At 37.1% G+C, this 20,645-nt stretch overlaps 5 protein-coding genes across 5 annotated transcripts in view; 1 reads left to right on the plus strand and 4 right to left on the minus strand.

Moving 5' to 3' along the window:
* Positions 1 to 1,129: 1,129 nt before the first annotated feature.
* On the minus strand, positions 1,130 to 8,666 carry LOC106100209. Its single transcript, XM_013278985.1, has 7 exons — positions 8,550 to 8,666; positions 5,011 to 5,060; positions 3,288 to 4,538; positions 2,875 to 3,114; positions 1,957 to 2,368; positions 1,721 to 1,823; positions 1,130 to 1,538 (listed from the first exon to the last, which is right to left on the minus strand). Exons 1-7 carry the CDS (start codon positions 8,571 to 8,573, stop codon positions 1,348 to 1,350), a joined length of 2,271 nt encoding a protein of 756 aa, XP_013134439.1. The 5' UTR covers positions 8,574 to 8,666; the 3' UTR covers positions 1,130 to 1,347.
* Positions 8,667 to 12,136: 3,470 nt separating this feature from the next.
* LOC106100118 lies at positions 12,137 to 13,597 on the minus strand. Its single transcript, XM_013278857.1, has 2 exons — positions 13,477 to 13,597; positions 12,137 to 13,275 (listed from the first exon to the last, which is right to left on the minus strand). The coding sequence occupies exon 2, from the start codon at positions 13,273 to 13,275 to the stop codon at positions 12,328 to 12,330; it is 948 nt and encodes a 315-aa protein (XP_013134311.1). The 5' UTR covers positions 13,477 to 13,597; the 3' UTR covers positions 12,137 to 12,327.
* Positions 13,598 to 14,262: 665 nt separating this feature from the next.
* Positions 14,263 to 15,350, minus strand: LOC106100129. The gene is made up of 2 exons (XM_013278870.1): positions 15,276 to 15,350; positions 14,263 to 15,040 (listed from the first exon to the last, which is right to left on the minus strand). The coding sequence occupies exon 2, from the start codon at positions 15,038 to 15,040 to the stop codon at positions 14,498 to 14,500; it is 543 nt and encodes a 180-aa protein (XP_013134324.1). The 5' UTR covers positions 15,276 to 15,350; the 3' UTR covers positions 14,263 to 14,497.
* Positions 15,351 to 16,874: 1,524 nt separating this feature from the next.
* On the plus strand, positions 16,875 to 19,630 carry LOC106100071 (cytochrome P450 4c21-like). Its single transcript, XM_013278808.1, has 10 exons — positions 16,875 to 17,031; positions 17,129 to 17,218; positions 17,288 to 17,398; positions 17,620 to 17,805; positions 17,899 to 18,074; positions 18,196 to 18,250; positions 18,347 to 18,560; positions 18,638 to 18,786; positions 19,027 to 19,206; positions 19,292 to 19,630. The coding sequence occupies exons 1-10, from the start codon at positions 16,875 to 16,877 to the stop codon at positions 19,483 to 19,485; spliced, it is 1,512 nt and encodes a 503-aa protein (XP_013134262.1). The 3' UTR covers positions 19,486 to 19,630.
* Positions 19,631 to 19,736: 106 nt separating this feature from the next.
* Positions 19,737 to 20,645, minus strand: part of LOC106100072 (cytochrome P450 4d2-like) — a 5,255-nt gene continuing 4,346 nt past the window's right edge. Inside the window, exons 8-9 of the mRNA XM_013278809.1 lie at positions 20,530 to 20,617; positions 19,737 to 19,964 (exon numbers count right to left, since the gene is read on the minus strand). Coding sequence (XP_013134263.1) covers positions 19,747 to 19,964; positions 20,530 to 20,617 — 306 coding nt within the window. The 3' untranslated portion in view covers positions 19,737 to 19,746. The remainder of the gene's footprint in view (positions 19,965 to 20,529; positions 20,618 to 20,645) is intronic.

Consider the following 20,645-nt stretch of genomic DNA (forward strand, 5'->3'; position numbering starts at 1 on the left):
ATGATGTTTAGTTTATATTTATTGTTTGTAATTCCTGTAAATTTACTCAAATTTATGTCAACGACTATTTTGAATCATTCAATGTTGAGGTGACATACATAAGATGCACCTTACAGAATGTTATTTAGTTACATACATTTTATTTTATTATTTTGTTGCTTTATAACAACACGGGATAGACTTCATAAACGTTTAATTTGATCATTAAAATACCATTTATTTAAGACTAGCTAATCCGTGCGACTTCAGCCGCATAAAATTATGAAAAAGTTATTTTATTGCTTACATATGTCAAATTATCAATTGCAAATGTCAAAATGACATGACATGATGACAAAGCATGGCAACCTTGCTTCCTTGATGTTGGCAGCAACTTATGATCTCTTTCCCACTTTAGGGTTTTTATCCAACATATTTACCCCCTAAGTTTAATGGCGTGAAAATATATAGCCTAAAGCGTGACGTATGTGTGGGCCTTTTTATTAAAAAAAGAATTATTCAAAAACATGCTGTAATTGCTGACATCTTAGGCAACAAAGAAGTGTGTGTTTACGCTTTATTATAATAGTATAGATAATGTGACAAAGGAATGAAAATAAATCATCAAACTTTAACAAGAGTCTATTTTTCACAATAAACAAATAGAATGTTTGACATATTGTAAGCATCTCCTGAAGGTGCAGAGTTTAAAAAAAAGTAGTATTTTAAATGAAACTCCGATCACTAAATGACTTATAATTTAGGATACATTAGCTGGCACAGGTTGCTTTAAGGGAAAATCTGATAACTATTAAGATTAAAGAAATAATAAAGAATTGGCAAAATGCAGGTATTCTTTTTAAGCAGGGGCTTGAATATAAAAAAATATAGGCGCCTTATAATTTTATCGTAGAAATATGGCGTTGAGAGTTATGTTGCTTATGTTTCTAGCCAAATAATTTCTTATAGTGAATTATGTACGTTGGATTATGACGTCACAGTTTCAGCTAAAGAATCTTTCAACTCCTGTTGTAATATCTTGACTTCTTATTCATTATATCAATGTTGATGATTGAATACTGAACTTCTGCGAAATACTCAGCATCCTGAGTGTTATTTGAGAAAAATAAAACCCATTAAAACATTTATAGAAGATATAAAATAATTTACTTAATTTATTTAATAAATAATAATCGATAATAATTTATAACCAAAGGAAGGAATAGACTGCTTATTATTTTTTTTACAACTTAATACAGGACATTTATAAATGAACCGAAGTTAATTTCCAGGTCATCGAATGTAAGGAATATTGTTATTTACAATTTACACGTGACCCATTTAACGTTTATTAGAGATGGTAGAATGTTAGTGCTTCTTGTTGCGCGGGTGCAGGCTGCGGCGGAGCTGGTTTATCTGGAAGTCGATGCCAAGGAGCGCGGGGTTGATGCCTGCGATGGCGGTGCCGACGGGCCGCGCCAGAGCCACGCCGCTCGTCGCCACAGCCGTGCCCACCGGCCGCGCCGCAGCCAGACCTGTCTCGCCGATCACCGCTAACCCTGCAATGTTGATTATAAACAATTATTGTATGAATTGATGTGTTTGATTAACTTCAAGAGTCAGTATTTATGTTGCTTCTTTCATAAAATGGCAAAATTTGAAGCTGCTTTGGACTAACTTGTGTCTTTTAGTGGAATGCATTTAACTACGATGTGTTCATTGTGTTTGTTTTTGTACTTACCGACTGGCTTGGCCTCAGCGATTCTTGAGTCGCCGAGCTCTGTATCCATGTCCTCGTCGTCATCGTCCTCGGGCGCGTCCACTCCGATGCCTTCCTCACTCACCTGGGAACAAGAACATGCATTTAATTTACAGTATTTTTCCAACCCGTTATTATTCGTAGAAAAATACTATAAGTATATTATGATAAATGTTTTCTCTAAAATACATTTTTTTATGCAAGTCAATATTACTTACATCGTCATCTTCATCATCCTCGTAGCGGCGCAGCAGCGTCACATTGGCGTTGAAAAGTACGTCGATATTCTCACCGATCTCTTCGATCAGTTTGACTGTGTTGGAGGCGGTGTCGCCGAGAGAGGTGAGCTGCGTCCTGAACCGGGCCTTGTTGTTGTTGTTCAAGGCGCCGGTCCTCCTGCCCAGCGTGAGCAGCTTCAGCGCGCTGCCGGCCAGCGTGCGCAGGCTGAGCAGGTTGGTCGCGAGCACCCGCGACAGCAGACTATCGTCGTTGTTCTTCACTATGTTCTCGCTGCTAATGCTCTCTTCCGCTACTATCTTTTCGCTTACAACAAATCCTTTTGTGTCTTTCTGTACTTCTAAATATTGTCCCTTGGCGCCTCCGTAAAACGGCAGATATTGTGTAGATGCCCTATAAAATGTTACCTTTATTTATTTACCAAAACCTAATTGCCTTTTTACTAAATTGTAATTTGGCACGCACTTATACTTTGTTCTCTTACACACTTTCACATCAATAATGTCAATGTGAAATGAACTCGGATACTTTTGTAAAATAACCACTTTATATGTTTAAAGTGTACATTTCAATTACTTGTTTTTAAAAAACTGATGTTAAATTTATTTCTTCCTTCTTTATTAAGTCAAAGGGATACCAGCTTAAATGCAAATTTAAAACTAATCAGCAAACAAGCACTAAGGAAAGAAACTTGTTTTTGGTAGTAGAAATGAAACAAAAAAATGCTTTCACTTGATTTAATATTTTTAGGTTTAGTATGATATTAGCACGTTTAACAAAATTCAAAAAATAGCTTCAAGAACATGATCGAAGATATTTTGGGAAATTTAATTCTTCAAATAATTAGTATAAGCACATCTTCCTAGTCTGTTTTAAAGTCATAAAGGTAGAGGTCAGACTGAGCGTGAGCGATGCCGCCCGGCCCGGCCACCGCCGTCGCCTCGGGGTCGTACGCCACTGCCACCTGTTTGTTTCTCCCCACTATCACCTGTGATATCGGGTTAGCAATTGCAATCCCATACGGTCCGGTCAGGGCGTGTGCCCTCGGGTTTAAATGTATGACAATCGTAGAGTTATCAGAATATCCTTCCTCAAAATCCATTCCGTTGTAGTAATACTCGGCTTGATTACCTGAGTTTCTTCTTGTCTTTTCTATACTTTCATGTGGAACGTTGTAGTATCTAGTGAGCGGGTAAAACAAATAAATGTTAGTTCATTTAGGATAATATGAAATAACATAGACCAAAATCATCTCTGCTCGTACGGATGATAGTAAATGACAGGACCAGTAGCTACGAGTGTTCCTTCGGACAATGGGTTAAATGATCTCGGCATCGATCCATCGAGGGATTGTTGATGAAGGCGTGATACGAGTGATGTTAGGTCGGTGTACGGTGATAAAGCGATGACGCGTGCAGCGGGCCCCGCGACGGCGAGGCCGCCGGGCTGCGTGTAGGCCAGCCCGCCCGGGCCCACGATGGCGGTGCCGCCTCGTCCGGCCGTAGCCACGCCACCCGGGCCGGCAATGGCCACGCCGCCTCTTCTCACCTTCATTTTGTTTATAAAGAAACCTGGACTAGGTGCTACAGGTTTTTTATTACCGAACCAAGTAAAATCGCTAAAAGGAAAACGTAGGTCTCCACCGTTTTCAATTATTTCTTTTTCTTGTTCCACTTGTGGTTTCTTAGTTTTTGTTCGTGTTAAGAGTGGCTTTAAAGAGACTTTTTTCGACTTTTTGCCGTTGTCTGTATTTAGAAGGGGACTCGGTGTGGGAATGTTCCTTTTTTTAAGGGAACGAGTTACTCTAGAATGACGTTTTATGTTTGTTACATGCGGAGAATCACTTGATCGGTTTTCAATAGCGTCGCTAAAAATATCACTTTCGATATCACTCGTGTCGCGTGATTTCTGTCGTCGACTGCAGACGTCGGCGCTTTGACCAACTTCAAAAAAATTGTTCCAACCCCCACCGTGCAAAAATCCCAGGAGAGGATCTTTCACCAATATTGGAAAAAAAGAGGCTAGCGGCCATTGAAATTGAAATGGGAATGATGGCGAATCTTGTCTTGTTTGATAATTGGTTTGTCGTATTAAGTTCATTGCAGTTTTTGTATCAAATAAATCAGGCTTGGAGGGGATCACCATAACAGGTATACTTGTGATGTAAGGCAAAGACGCCGCGGGTAAGACGTCATTACTGATCGAATTTGTATCAAATCTTAATGCTTTTGATCTCGCAAGACTTTGGCTCAAATCGTCGACATTATTTACGTAGCTATCGTCCTGTTGCTGCGAGAACGGGCGAGGTTTGATGGACGCCACGATTTGTTGGATTTTGTCAAATGTGCCTTCATCAATAACGTATTCGGCTCCAGTTTGTGCTCGTCTGTTGGGGACTACATTTGGCTTATCAGGTTCTCTTAAACCTTGATTGATAGATTGGATTTGATCAAGAATTTTATCAGTCTTGGAGTTCGTCATATTTTCGTTGTACGTCAGAGATCTTTCATTGCTTTCTTCAGATTTGTTTGTAGATTCTTCTTTTGTGCTCTGCGTTGAAGGTCTGAAATATACATACGTATATTTTTATAACAATTCTTCGTCGCCGTCGATCACCAAGCCCAAGCGAATTAATATTGCGTGCACTGTATGTACAATGTAGCGGTGCTATTGGATAATATTATGAATGAGCATACCTGACCCAGCGAGGCGCGAACTTTTATAATGTAGAAGTCCCGAAGACGTTTACACTACAAGGTTAGTTTGTGCGGATGCGTTGCGACGCGCGGGGGGGGGGGTGCTAATGAGGCGGTGGTGAGTGGTAAGTAACACATAAAAGTGGAAACATTTTAGTGCTATTGATTTCTACATAGTCTATTAAGATTATTCCAATAATTACTACATAAAACATTAAATGCAATCTAATAAATTTGTTGCTTTATCTACAAAATCCATAAATTTAAATATTTATAATTTTTGTAGTAATAGTACTATCATTTCGGTAGGTAAGAGGATCGAAAACAGAAGCAACTCACACGTTGGCCGGCATCGTGGCGACCTCCAGCGCCGCGCACGCCAACACCAACTGAAAGTACAATAGACATAAATGAGCAAAAGTGCAGAGAATTTCTGAAAATTAAACGTTTTCTAGTTTGAAGTATAAATGTATGTAACTGTATGTTAGATAAATGTTTGTTAATCAAACAAGTGCGAGCTGTATGACCGTGTCAGTCGAGTTGGCTTTCGATGGCCCGAATAGTGCCTGTTTGAGCGCATGTATGATGTTTGTCGGCTAGATGAGACACTTGTTATGTTTTTAGATGTTCATCTGACAAGTCTAACAACGCTATTCATAGTCTATCTAATCTTGGACTTATTTTGTTATTATACGTGTTTTATGTATTTGGCTTGTGAAATAGGAAATATTATATTTAACTTTTCTTTTTAATTCAAATAGAAAATTGTTTTATATACAGATGTGTGGAGTTAGATAACATAGAGAACTTGCTAAGTATAGAGTACTGTAAACTTTCTTGTAGACTCTGTGACTTTTACTTGCTCGAGATATTCAATAAATAGCCAAGCGTGAGGTCGCGAGGAGGCGATTTTCTCATAACAACCCACTTTCTATGATGAACCTAATGATATTTTTGAGTTGAACTCTAGCTGATATACTGAGCATTAAGTTGGTAATGGGAACGGATATCGCCGTAATGAGCAAAGAATATCTCTAAGTGATGCTTAGTACAGTTGTTTTTTATTTATCATAGAAGTATCTGGCAATGATTTTGTTTTAATGTTAAATTTTTATTGAATTAGAAAGTTTGTCATGAAGTGCAGATAAGAAATATGTTTATTTTTGATCGCACAAAGAAGTAATTGGTGAAAGCAATGAGGCCGCGCGCGGCTGCAGATAACCACTAGCTTTCATTGATGCTGTGTGCCCACTGCTTTATATTGATATTAAAGAGGCAACTAAGCGACATCTAAAGTGCTGAAAATACCTTTTATTACTTTTTTTATTTAGTTATAAAATTGTAAAAACAAACAGATGAATTGAAAACCTACCATCTTTAATTATGAAGTGGTGTAATAAAAATGTAATAAATAAATATATTTTTATTTATAATTCATAGATGTAACTTAATTGTGCCGAGTAATATAGTGTTGTACATTTACTTACTAAAGGCAACGCGTTAAGCTGTGCTTCACTCGCTTTGTTTTTTATCAATGTCATTAAATAAATCGGTGATCTACATAATAATAACCAACGGAAAGTTTACTCAAAGGGAAAGTTTTATTTGGTTGTTTTTATGTTATTTGTTATGTAATTTAAATGTGAAGGTGAAACAGTAATTTCGAATTACGAGTACGTTACATATGTTTACTTAATTAGGTATAGGTATATAATTTAAAGAACCTGCAGAAAGATACACAAAAAGCACAAAAAATCGTTCTAAATTATACTACTAACTCTGAGGCTTAGTATACCCTTTAGGTATGCATCTATTTCTTCTCATGAATTAAACAAAACAACTACTGTGGCCACAAAATTATTAAGCCCAGTACAACTAGATTTGTAAATAATGTGCGTCTTAAGATACCGGACATGATCTCGTTTGCAGGAAGATATAGGATGCATTAAATCTGTCGCTGGGAAAGTTTGCAGTACAACTAACCTCAGATACCGTGGGAGCTCAAATGGACTGGATAACTCAATGAATGCGATTTAAAAATTGCCTCACATTGTGTTAAAAGTGAAAATATTCAAAGTAATCTGTTACATAAAACTAGCTCAATTTTGAACCTTAATTAAATTTGAACCTAAATTAACTGAACGCACTGGGAATTTATAATATGATAAACAGAAAATGTGTAAAACTTTTCGGCTAATGATTTTTATGAACTGTAAAATGCTATTAAATTAATTCAATATGGTAATCAAAATGTGTCGTCTAACATTACATGTAATGTTAGAAATTACAGAGAGATAATTGGAGACAGAGTGAGGCATTTTAGCAACATCCTTTGTACATAACTATGGGAAATAATAAAAAAAAATCATTAATCAATCCGAGTCGAAGAATAATTTAGACGCGTCAATTTAAAGCAAATAATAAAACCTAATGAATATTTATATATCGAATATATTTAATTATCTAAAAAGACAGCGGATACGTATATTGATGAGGATAAATCTGTAAAAAAAACAAAATGGAGCGACTAAATTATGTCGATATAAAGTCATGTGTTGACGAAATTCGCGGAGGATCGGGAGCAATGACCTCAGTAATCACAATGACTTTCTTAGCTTTGTGTCGTGCGACTTTGTCCGTATCGTCATTAGTTATATTTTAATTTAATCGCACGTTTTTCAACAAAATGCTGATTTTGATGCACGAGGGAGGCGGAGTGCAACTCGGAGACGACATTAACAGCCTCTTTGCTTATCGTAACGATACATTATTCACAGTACTTTTAAAGCAATACTGTTGTTTTACAGTAAGTGCCGTGACTAATAAAGCATTCTTTGCAATTATTCCTTAAAAAACTTTGTACTTTTTAATGTAATTTTCTACTCATGTTATTACTAAGAGAAATAGGTAAATTAGACCTCCATGGAAGAGTGTTACCTAATATAAAAAATCCTATAATGAAGTGATGAACGGATATTTAAAAATCTTAGCGCGTCCTGCGCGAAGGCCGCGAGGGCGAGGATGCTCAGCGGCACACGGAATTAAATATGTTAATGTTTAGTTAATATAATTCTATTAGTTACACTGATTTTGAACGTTTGGATATTAATTGAGATCTATTTCTAGTTAATGATGTAATAGATCCTGTTACATTCCGAAATGTACAAAGTTGTATCCTGGCGAAACTAATTACGTTGCCCTTCATATTAAGATGTTCTAATGAATATATTAAGTAGTTCAACCTATCGATTCTTGAGCACGATTATTTTGGACCATAGTATAGTTATTTCATAATGAAGTTTTTAGTGCTAGGACATATCAGAAGAAAATATGACAAGCAAAATTAATCAACGTGTACTGATCCTTCGACAGAAATGCAGAGTTTTGGTTGTACTGAGTAACGCATGTGCATTTTGTCAGTTATTTTTTTTTTTGGCAAAACACAGACTACGTGCGAGGAACTTAAACGAGCTCAGCTTATTGAAGACACAAGCGGCTTGTCGTTTTGTTTACCCAAAGTGTATTCACTGGGCTGTGGTTATAGTCAGATTTTTATCACTTGCAATGATGATCCGCTTCCTCTCATATCAATTAAATAAAAAAAAATCTTTAAAACGTTTTTATACTTTTGTTGTTTTATGCGTCGGTTGGAATCGAATGTAAATAGCCGGTTAAAAAGTTAGCTGCCTCATCCGCTGCGCCATTGTTTCTGATTGAATCGAACGACGTTGAACAACACAAAAATTTACAGAAACAAAAATATTGGATGCAGTGTTAAAAGGTTGTAATAAATAAATATAAAAAGAAAAGAGCTTGAGCCGGTCCCGCCGCATACCTGTGAGCTACGCCTAGTGCATAAGGTATTAAGACTCACTCACCGTAATCACCAGTTTTTGTGACATCTCGCCTTTGCCTCGATTTATTTCATATAAAAACAATAACAATAATCGTGCTGCGAACGCGCGCACTGGCCCGTGGTCGTCGCGTGTTTGACGCTCGTTGCGGACCCACAAGCTTTTTGCTTAATCTTATTTCGTGCACCTACTACGAGCTCCTCTCGCTTCCGAACGAGCAGCCACAAATACCACCAAATTCAAATATAACGGGATGTATGAGTGACATTTGACTATCGAAACGAAAGTATTGTTCAAATGATTTACAGCATTTTATAAACTTTGACTAAATTAAAAAAAAAAACTGTTTTCTACGAGTTAATCATTTTTAAGAAAAATTACTAAGCAAATATCCTAGCGTTATAATTACTTTGCAAGTTTTTGTGCCACTCCATTATTGTATTCGTCCATACAACTCTGAGAAGGCATATATTATAATAATCGGTTACAATCACCTATTCCAGTAACCTTTAGCTCAGAATCGAGATTTAAGGTCCGTTTATTTTTTGTAACGAGTCTAGCAATTTGTTTCGTTTCGATATCTCACAGTATATTTTATTTTTAGAACGGGACTTTTGTTCTGCCTTGTGCTTCATGGGCTAAATTAAAAAATATCGACATTTGACGCACTTTGTAAATATTTTTTCTCGATAGTGATTTTGAATCGAGTTCGCGTGGTAAGGAACTAAGGATGGGAAATGTGAAAGTCTAAGTGACTTTTTTAATTTTTCTTTTTTGAAAAAATACCGTTACTTTTATTGTTTTTGTAAATAGCGAAAATAAATCACATAACATTTGAAAGTAAATTGTGTGTTATATTTTATGTTATATCTTTCTATTCACGTAACACAATAATACTTTTTTTAAGTGACAATCCTGTCTTAAATGCAATGAAAATTAAATTGACTTTAGTGGAAAAAGGAGTAACAAAATAGTTGTTTTATTTCATCGATAAATCTCGACAATAATTGTTCCCTGCACTAGTTGAGACGATCTTGAACTTGACCGCTGACTTTTTGAAAAATTACGACAAGTTTTGATATCTGACCAAGTTTTTGTAAGCTTCCTTTTTTAATTCAATATTTTTAATTATTGTACGTCAACAACTAGTATCTACATTGTATTTAAAGAACTTAAAAATTTAACAAAAGTTTTTCTTCGAATGGCTGTTTAGTAAACAGATCTTATGACTGTTTGATTTATTTATAAGAATTTAAGTAAAAAAAAATCACTTGTACATTGATTTATTTTCTATTCTGATCATAACAGTAATAATTTTACTTAATTATTCGCGAAACAACTTGTACAACGTTGTATAATGTAGCTTCAAAATGGCAATGATGGCAATCAATCTAGTTCCGTCGACCTGTGCACCGGATTGCGTGTCCACTGCCGGAACACCCGCACACAATCATGCTATCTTTCTTAATCTCTTATTAAAAACAGAGACGGAAATATATTTTGCATAGGCGCGTCATTGGTCATGTTATGTGGTCATGGTAACATTGATAAAGTGAAGTGATCAGAGCGTTGATCCCTGACTTGTCAATTCCGGTTTATTAAGGCCATAAATTTGTTATGGCCTGAATATAATTAGTTGAAGATGAATTATTTTATTAAAAATTCTGATTCCCAAGTTTTATTCCGAATTAAGTAAAAGGTATATAAACTTGTCATGTACTCATCGGAATACTCTTGGGGTGAAATACGTAGATATTCAAATAAATTACTCGATGTCACTAGTCGTTAGCAATCTTGTTTATCCAAAAGGTTTACAGTTATAATCTAAGCAAAAATCATTTAAGGCGTTATTACAAAATAAATGTTTCAGAAAACGGAAAACGTGGGCTGCGAATATAGACCTAGTAACGGTATCTCAACAACGACCAAACTTTTAAGGATAAATACTCTCAGAGTCGCTTATTATCTATTCATTTACAGATAATATGCGTGTCGAAGCAACATCTGATTTGGAATTAGTCGAAATGTTAAATTATAATCGCAAGTCAAGTTGATGAGGTCAACGAACATACGATGAGCGTACTATTCTGACACATCGACGTTAAGTTACCAATTAAATGTTAAGTGCTAATTAGTGTGCTAGTTGACTTGAATCCAAAGCACAAAAAACAGTATAAGCTTCTCCAACGTACATACACGTTATAAGTAAAGAACATACGCGCAATCTATTATGAAGTTTTGATAGATTTAAGAGCGATATGAAGTAAACATCAATTTATTATTTGTTTCTTTTATAAACAAGGGACATAACAAATAATAAAATTCCCAGCCTGGGAAGATTTTAAATATAAAAGACGTTTTTTACAGTGCAGTGACAAACTCTGAAGGAACAGCGGTTGCACGAATGTTCCTGTTCTCCTGCATTTTGTTCACCACTTAGATACCAGCAACTAAGTTTAAGGTTTATAATTCTTTTATTAATTATACCTAATTTTAAAAATTAAATCACCCGTAGACAAGAACAAGAATTCATTTAAAGTAATGATCTAAAAGGTCCGACGATTGACGAAAATGTTAAGCCTACCTTGACATTTGTAGAGCAATAGAACTTGATATAATTTATAAGCGTCGAATTCCAATCCTTGATATTTTTAGAAAGGTAATTTTAGTTATATCTAAGTGGTAGAAGTATTTAAAAGGAATTTAAGGTCTAGAGACTGTAAGAGTACGCATTAGAGCAGAGGATGAAAATTTAGCTAATGTACTCTATTTTTTAATTACAAAACTAGCAAAATTGCATATTCCTGTAGAATCATAACCGGTGTTGACTATTGTCTTCTAGGTCCGCCCACGACATCTTGCTTGATAATAAATTTGTTAGATGTAAATACGTAATTTGTGTATCTTGACCTTTTTCTGGACCGATAAAACATTATTTATACTTTCACTTATTTATTTATAAGTGACATTAACTAAGATGGTAATAATTGACGTTATTATTAATTATTTACTATAAAAGGGAACAACCATTGCACTTCTTAATTGTTAATTATTAATAACTAGCTGTTCTCGTGCAGTTTCATCCGCATGAAATTATGAAAACTTTATTTTATTGTTTACATTTGTCAAATTCTCAATTGCAAATGTCAAAATGACATGATATGAAAAACCTCGGCAATCTTCCTATCTTGATGTTGGCAACTTGATGTTGGAAATATATAGCCTAAAGCGTGAAGGAACTGTAGGACTTTTTATTAAAAAAATAATTATTAAAAAATATGCTGTAATTGCTGACATCTTAGGCAACAAAGAATTGTGTGTTTACGCTTTATTATAATAGTATAGACTACCTGCTCGCCTCAACAAAATCTCTATCAGCATTTTCAATAAACCGAAACAACTACCGAAGATACTCTAATAAATTAAAACAAGTTTGATAAATCATTACGCCTATTAAGTTTTTCCGTTGACATTTTGTTGAGTCAATTAAACACATAAATTAACTTTTATATTGAAGCTTCAAGTTGTCAATGAAAATACTTGTAATCGTGTACTTTATAAAGACCAATAAAGTGTGCATACATTTCTATAATATGCTAAAAAAAACTCCCTCGCTTTAAAATATATTTATTATTAATTCAAAAATCGCTGGGAACAGTTGACCATATACCAGAGATCAGCATACCAATTCAGTCTTTCACCTCATTCTTATACTATTATACTTATTAAAAATGTAATTCATTGAAGAATCAAGGCTTTAACACTATTAAAATTATTTATCTTAATACTAAATTCTGTTAAATTAAAGTGTAACTACGATCTGTAGGATATTGTCGTCTACATCGTGCCGTGCGCTGCGGTCGCTCCCCGGCGCAGGCGGTGCGTGCGCGGCCGGCGTCTCACACGCCGTCATGTCATCGTCCACTTTCTCCTTCACTTTATCTGAGAGTACGTTGACGCCTTGCTTTACTGCGCTGCTCAGGTGTCTCAATCCTTCCACATCTATGGTACCATTGGGACGTTCCAATTTTATCTCTTGATTGATATTAAATATGTTGCGCGCAGAATCCAGATCTTGTTTTCTTTTAGGATTGTTCCTCTTTTCTAATCTGATCTCGCTGTCTCTGTGGCTGACCGAGCCGCGGAAATTCACAATTACGGTCGGTTTGATTACTGTTTGATATTCTCTGTTTCCGATTTGACTCGAATCTGCCATTTTATTTATTACAGGTCTATAACTATCGTCTATCAAGTCACTTGTTACATCTGTCATATCTTCATCACTTTCGTTTTGTTTCACAAAGTTCACTTTTCTATTTGGTTTTGGCTCTTTTTTTGGTTTGTGAGTTGTGAGTCTGGGTTCCGGTATATCTGACGGCGTATTCACATATACGATTATATCTTCTTTTTTGTTTTCTACTTTAATATCACTTCCATTCATCTGAAGACTTTTAGGGAATCTGTATTTCAATGTAGGCATTTCAATACGATCATTACGTCGTGGTACAAAATCTGCGTCGCTCGGAAGTTCGGGTGGTTCGTTGTCGAAGCCATATTCGTTATAATTTTGAGACAAGTTGTTGTCATCGCTGTGGTTGATTTCTTCGGGCAGCTGAGATCGTATCCGCAGGGACTCGATGACGTCTTGGAAAAGAGATCGCTTCTCGTGTGTTGTAGCTACTGTCTGGTCTCTGGTCGGCTGTGCGGTGCACAGTATTATCATGTAGGTGACGCAAATGAAGCACTGCATCTGGAATAAAATAATTTATAAACTAGCACTATACACTAGACTAAAATAGAGGTTATTTACTATGTAATCAACAGAATGCCTAAAGTTAGGTACGTTTTGGGATTTTGAGGTACTTGTAAATCAAAAGAAGCATTTCTACTATTGTTCAGTTTACGCAAATTAACTATAAATGAATAGGGAACATGATGTATGATGTCTTACCTTGTAGCGTGAGTGCGCGAGTGACCGGGCCCCGTGACGGCTGGCGACTGCACCGCGCTGCCAGCTCCGGCCACAAGAGGGTTGACTGAACCCGCCTGAACTGCTCCAGGGGTGCCCAAGGAATAAGATCATTTATGTTTAACGTATCTTACTGGTATTCTACTATTTGTAGGATGTTTTAGGTAAATTTTAAGATCTATTAAACCATACACATTAATCTAATTTCGTCAAAATTTTGTCAAAAACTGCACGTTAAAGAAACCTGTGCATAGCTATTTCAGTTTAACAACTCTACAGACAACAAAAGTAAATTTTGTTCGGACGTTGTTTCTGTTCCCATAGTCGTTGGCAACCCTTGTTCTGGTTGAAATAGTAACCTGTCTTCTAATACGGGAACTACCAGTATCCGGAACTGATTGTGATTTGCACATTTAATAGCAACTTGATACGCAATTATGAATCTTCTGCTACCGGATAATAAAGTAGTTGTGTCAGTATTTTATTTTGTTCGTTTTTCTTATGAAATGCGTTTGTATGAGGTGCTGCGACAACTGAATGAAACTTATTGCTTTTGTTTTTCATAATGATGACTAGAAAATGTAAAAAGGTAAGTGACACTGAGCTTGGTTATGGATTTTGTTGTCATAATATTTTCCAGAAACACGTTGAACGTTATCTCTTTACCATGCAAAATTTAAGCCAGATTAATATGGTTGTGATAGAAAGGTATCTCTTTTAAAGAAAGAAATTACTAATAAGTTTATAAATTCTTTATTTTAATTTAACATAGTGCTGTAAAACAACCATTTAAAGTAATTGCACACATTAACTATAAAATATTGCAGACAAAGTTACAAAATTTAACATATCATGACATTGTTATTGTTTAAATTCAATACAGCTGTCTGATTTCTGTTAACACAATTGTAATAAACTTTAAATTTACTTCAGCAAGGAGCATATCTTTGTTATTTCTTGGCTGTTTGTTTCATACTTCCTTTTGCTAGATTACGTCGAAATGTTATTCAAATATGTTTTCAGGTTTCCTTTTGTCCTTCTTTTTTTGACCTAATTTTATATCACTATCTTTATTCCATATAGTGCCGCGGAAGTTGACGATGACTGTTGGGTTGATGATTGTCAGACGATCGGTGTCTCCGATTTGACTCATGTCCTCCATTTCATTTAGAATCGGTCTAAAAAGCTGATCACTTCCTTTTGCTCCAGTTATCATGTATTTGATATATTCCTTATTTATTCCGGAGAAAATAGATTCTTCTGTTGATGCACTCATAGGTTTGACTGTTGTTAAATTAAATTCTTCGTGTGGTTTTATTTTTTCGTCATTCTCTAATCTATTTTCACTTAGTTTTATTTGTGTGCGGTTTGGATGCGGATCTACAAGTTCTGATATTTCGACATTTTCATTTGATTGTGGTATAGCTTCTATATTATCATTAGTTGAAATTGATATATTGTTTCCACTTGATGATATTTCACGGTCCTGGTGAGGCAGACCTTTGCAGGATATTACCAAATATATTACGCAGATGAAGCACTGCATCTGCAAAGTTCAAACAACTAAGTAAATAGATTTAGCGAAACAGGGCGAACTGTCTGTTGGATGTACGTTAGAATGGGAGATATTAAATTATCAAGCTTTACATAGCATTGAGAAGGAAAATGACAATAAATAAATAATTACGGTTAAAAGTTAAACATCTTATTTATTTGCTCGTACAAGAATTATTTTGAATCAAACGTAGAAAAGGACTAAACATTTATTGATAAACACTTACATTGTTTATATGATTGACGAGTGGTTTGATTCCGCGGCGAGTGGCGAGTGGCGAGTGGCGAGTGCGGCGGGAGCGAACTGGGAACTACACGGGGACCAGGAAGTGGCTGAGGGTTGACTGAACTGACGTAAACACGTTCAGGGCTGAGCAAACTGTACACCTGAATTATAAAAACTACAATTGTTACAAATCTACGAGCAATATTGTACAATTGTGTTTTTTTAAACCTAGCAAATTTCGATAGATTGGAAGAAAGTGGCCAGGGATATATCGCGTTCCTATATCAAGATTCACAATTGTAAGTAATGTTGGAGGAAACAAAAAGGAAGAAACGCAGATATTTTGCTTTTATTCGAATGTCTGAAATAAATACTCGTTTTGTTAATTTGGATTGCTTCAAAGCACATCCCTATTTAAAGATAAACAGTAAGTTGCATTAAGCTTGAAACTAGTACCATTTGGTGTACAATATATTGCAAACATATTTAGCTTGAGTTTACTGGTCAACAATTATTTCATTTAATGATATAACCAGAACTCTGTCAGCCAACATTTACATTTGTGTTTTTCGCATATTTTCATCCATTACATTTATTACAAGTATTTTAGTCGAAACTCACAGCAATTACTAACTGTTTTCAGATACGTTTAAAGTATGTTTGTTTGTGTTAGAAGAAAGAATGTTTGATTTAAAACAAGTTATCATATTAGTAAAAGTGTTTACTTTTATAATTGAAAAATGAGCCATAGCAGACAAGGGCAGCTTCCCTGGCTTAGAATGACCTATGCACACTTCACTTGTAATGTATTTATTAGACATTGTAACTAATTGAAATATTTTAATGAAGCTAATAATTAATCTGAAGATATTAAATTCTTGCTTTAATTATACAGGGGTGGACAGAGAGCAGCAAATAATAAAAAAGAACATTTTCGTAGATACAGTAAACCCCTTATTGCATTGAAATAAATGCAATAAGAGGTCAAATAATTAGTTTAAAAATATTTAAATTCGACAAGGGCCTGCAATAAAAGAGTAGCAATTTTACATCTACGCATTTTCCATGTCGTAGTTTCAAGTAGCTGTCATTGTTAGTGGTTAGTGGAAATGTAAAATCGGAGCTACCATTATGTTCCCCAACACCTTCAATTGCTGTGCTAATTTGCGTCAATATTAAGAAATAATAACTTGCGTACTAGAATTATTCCGTTTATTGGCATAATGATTGCTGTAAGCAATAATGGATCGAATAAATTGATGACTAGTGTGTGAGGATCGATTTGAAGTGTTTTTTTTTATTTTTGCAATTTTTTTAAATAAAAAAAATAAGGAGTTTTACAAGTTGATACTCTAATGCAAGCCAACTATTTTTTAGCGCTATAACATTTATTATGTCAATAAAAGCTAGAATTATTCTAGTACTGACGTAATTAAGTAATTGTGCTATATAAGTAGTAAACGTACTGATAGATTTTATTTTATCAAAGTTATTGGAACCTAGTGAATATATAATATAATAATATAAATAATTATTAAAAGTTGTTTGAATATTGAGGGCTTTACCAGTTAAAGAGGAGTTGTAATTGCTAAGACTCGCAATGTTTATAGCATTGGTGTTGATATCAGTTATATTATGGATGGTGTACGAGCAGTGCAGGATGTGGCGCGTGTTGCGACGTAGCGCGCAGCCAGCCAGCCGGCGGCGCGCGCTGCCACTCCTGGGCCATGCCTACCTGCTGTTCGGCTCCGACGCTGGTGAGGGTGTACTACTGCTATTTATAAGTTCTGCACTTCCCAATTCATTCCAGACAGAAAGGAATTTATCAAAATTATGTACATAATAACGTTTTAGACCGCATGAGAAGATTGGACGCAATGGGCAGAGAAGCGATCGAGAAGGGAGGTATCGTCGCCACGTGGTTCGGCCGTACGTTATACACAAGTAAGTTCAGGAAGGAAATAACAAATTTTCCCAGATAAAAGATTCACTTAAGGTACATTTGTTGTGTAGTTACGTCGGATGCCGTTGTGGCTGAGCTGGCGCTGCGGCAGTGCTTGGCGAAGACGGCGATGTCGGACATCCTGCGGCACCTCTGCGGGAACGGCTCCGTCGTTGCGCCCAGTACGTTCTTAAGTATTTTATTTTCTTTTAGAAAGTAGTCTCTCAAAAGCTTAAAAATTCATAATAAGCAGCTTAAAGAAAGCCAATTTTGAGTCCTTACTGTAGCAAGCCTATTAAAGAATAATAAATCAATTTAGTAATGTAGATCGAAGGCTGTGACTTTGTGATTTTCTGTTTTCAAACCTCCATCCACACTTGTTGATTGTTACTTTTTAATTTAGTTGAAATTTGGCGGTCGCGGCGCAAGTTGATAACCCCGATTTTCTCAACGAAACATCTTCGCGACTCATTTGCCACATTCAGTAGGAAGAGCGCGGAGTTGTCTGAGCGGCTGCGGCCGGCGGCGGGCCGGGGCACACTCTCCATTGCCAAGTATCTCTCCACTTACACTCTGGAGTCTGTCTGTGGTTTGATTCTTTATTTAATTATCTATTGGCATGCCTTTTAATAAATCAGTGGTTCATATAAATCATTGTTTCTCGACGTAGAGTCGATTTTAGGTGAGAGCAATGAGAAGGACCGCAGTGAGTTTCTGTGCGCGTTCGAGGAGTTCTGCCGCATCGCCCTCCTGCGCATGAGCAATCCGCTGCTGGCAGTGGAGGCGGTCTTCAAGCTGAATCCCAACTATACATCCTACTACAGAAGTATTAAGGTCATGTGGGATTTTATCGACGAGGTAACAATTTAATGCTATTATTCAAATACATTCCTTTTGACTCTTTTTAATAAAAATACTATTAATTGCGATAGTTTTATATGGTATGCGTAACATAGACTGTAAAGTGTTTTGTTTGCAGATAATCAATTCCAAGAAAGGATTGAGAAAAAATAAGAATGCGAACACAAATGAGGGTGAGTTATAGTCATCATATAAAAAACAGCGGAGCTTTGTATGTCTGTATACCCTTAGTTATGGTATGTTTCAGGGAATTTTTATTTTTTTTCTAGACATTAAACATCCGAAGTCATTTATGGAGTTGCTGATGTGCGCCCCCGGGGCCGGGGGTGCGCCGGGGGGAGGCGGCACCCCCCGGGCCGTGGAGCTGCGCGAGGAGATGCTGGTGCTGGCGCTGGCGGGCGGCGACACCAGCGCGGTGGCCGCCTCCTTCCTCTGCTGCTTGCTGGCGCACCATCCACGCGTACAGGACAGACTCTACGAGGAGTGAGTGCTCACAACTTCATTAGAAAGCAGCCGATATAATTCTCGGTTAACATTTTTAAAGCTTCGATTGTAAGCAGGTTGCTAGAAGTGCTGGGGGAGAGGACATCTATTGAAGTAGAAGATCTGCCAAAGCTGAAGTATATGGAGGCCGTTATTAATGAGTCATTGAGGTTGTATCCACCGGTCCCGAATATAATAAGAAAAGTGCCGAAAGATATAACACTACGTAAGTACAGCTAATTGTACCTGTTTTGTTTCTGATTTTGTTTTTAAATCTTTGGTTTTATCTATTACTAGTTTTCGCCTGTGACTCTGCTCGCGGGGAATAAAAAAAACAAAAGTGAGTTGCCTATGTGTTCTTCTAGACTAGTTTAGACTACAAACTGTAACAAACATCCATCCATGCATTTAAAGTTTCGCATTTTTAGTATTACAGTAAAAGTAAGATGAAATGTTGGTCGGTTAGCATCAGGTGCGACGTTGTTGGCGGACAGCGCGCTGCTGGTGAGCGTGCGCAGCGTGCAGCGCAGCGCGGCGCAGTGGGGGCGCGACGCGGACCTCTTCGACCCCGACCGGTTCCTGCGCGGCGACACACGGCACCCGCACGCATTCATTCCATTTGGTTTGGGACCGAGAAATTGCGTCGGTCAGTATCGAATACTGCGGACTTTTATAATCCGAATAATTAGTAGACTTTGCAGAAATACTGAACGGCTATTCAATTTCCACAGGCTACAGATACGCCATTATGTCCATAAAGACGGTTGTCGCGGCGCTGCTGAGAGACTACAAGTTCCTGCCGCCGTCCCCGCCCCCGCCTTCGCCCCTATCCGGGGACACTGACAAACTTTTCTCTCTCAAATTTGACATAATGTTAAGAGATATGGGGGGATTTAAACTCAAACTAGAATCTAGACGTATTTAAATGTTTACGAAATATTTATTCTTCCAAAAAGTAGATATTGTGATGGGAATCGCTTTTGTTTGGAAATGTATACCATGTCTGTATTAGATTAACGAATTATTTTTGTTATTTCCTATGTAATTACTTTTGTATAAATAAAAATTAACTGTCAGCTGAAAAACTTAGTTGCGATGAAGTTATTGTATGGTGAAAAAATTAAGAATCAAATAAATTCATTAAAGTTTATTGAAACTTGTTACTTGCATCATTATGTCGACTATCTCAGTCCAAGGTATCCAAGGTGGAGCGTCCGCCAGCGCCGGTCCGGGGCTGCAGGCGCACCATGTAGTTGTCCACATCCCGCAGCATGATGTCGTACTTGAGGCGCAGGGGGTGCGGGGGGTGCGCGGGGTGCGCGTGTCGGGGGGTGGGCAGCAGCCGGTAGCTCCTGATCAGAGTCGCCAGCACTGTCTTCACAGACATCATACCGTACTGATATCCTACAAACAGAAGCACGGTCTTTAGATTTAAATAAACAACACAAGAAACATTCTTACGGTGAAGCATTGCGATGTCTAACCACATCAGAGAAATAATTCATAAATATGTGTGAAGTGTCTAGGGACGGCTTCAAGTCCCTAAATGGAGATGTAAGTGAGCTGGTGTTACTGTGTCATACCATTTTTTTATATGACGAGGCGGCAAACGAGCAAGTGACCACCTGTATCCGCGAAAATAGCGAAGCGACCGCTGCCCGGAGATTTTAGCAATAGCGAACGCATTGCCTACCCTAAATCGACGAAGAAGACGTACATAAACAGGATATTTTCCCTTCCTTTGCGTCTCCTTCGCCGTCTAATCCACGTTCCCTTCCCATCGTTTTCTTATAAAATATAATACTTTCTTTCTACTGAGAGAAAAAGGGACTAAAGTTGGGCCTCCGACACCACACTCATCAAAAGGCAGGATTACTCTCACTTTACGCCTGTCTTCTATGTGGTGGTGATATTGCTGGGGCGAGCCCCTGCAGTGCGAACATGTAAAAGCGGGCTCTACCACTGTTACCTATGCAATTCCTCGGTCCGGTACTGAAGGGCATGTAGGCGGCATGTCGCTGGGGCGAGGGGGCGCTGGAGGCGGCAGGCAGGAAGCGCTGGGGGCGGAAGAGGTGTGCGCGGTGT

This window comes from Papilio polytes, unplaced genomic scaffold (assembly GCF_000836215.1).
Source record: "Papilio polytes unplaced genomic scaffold, Ppol_1.0 DF824069.1, whole genome shotgun sequence".
In the NCBI taxonomy this organism is placed as follows: Eukaryota; Metazoa; Arthropoda; class Insecta; order Lepidoptera; family Papilionidae; genus Papilio; species Papilio polytes.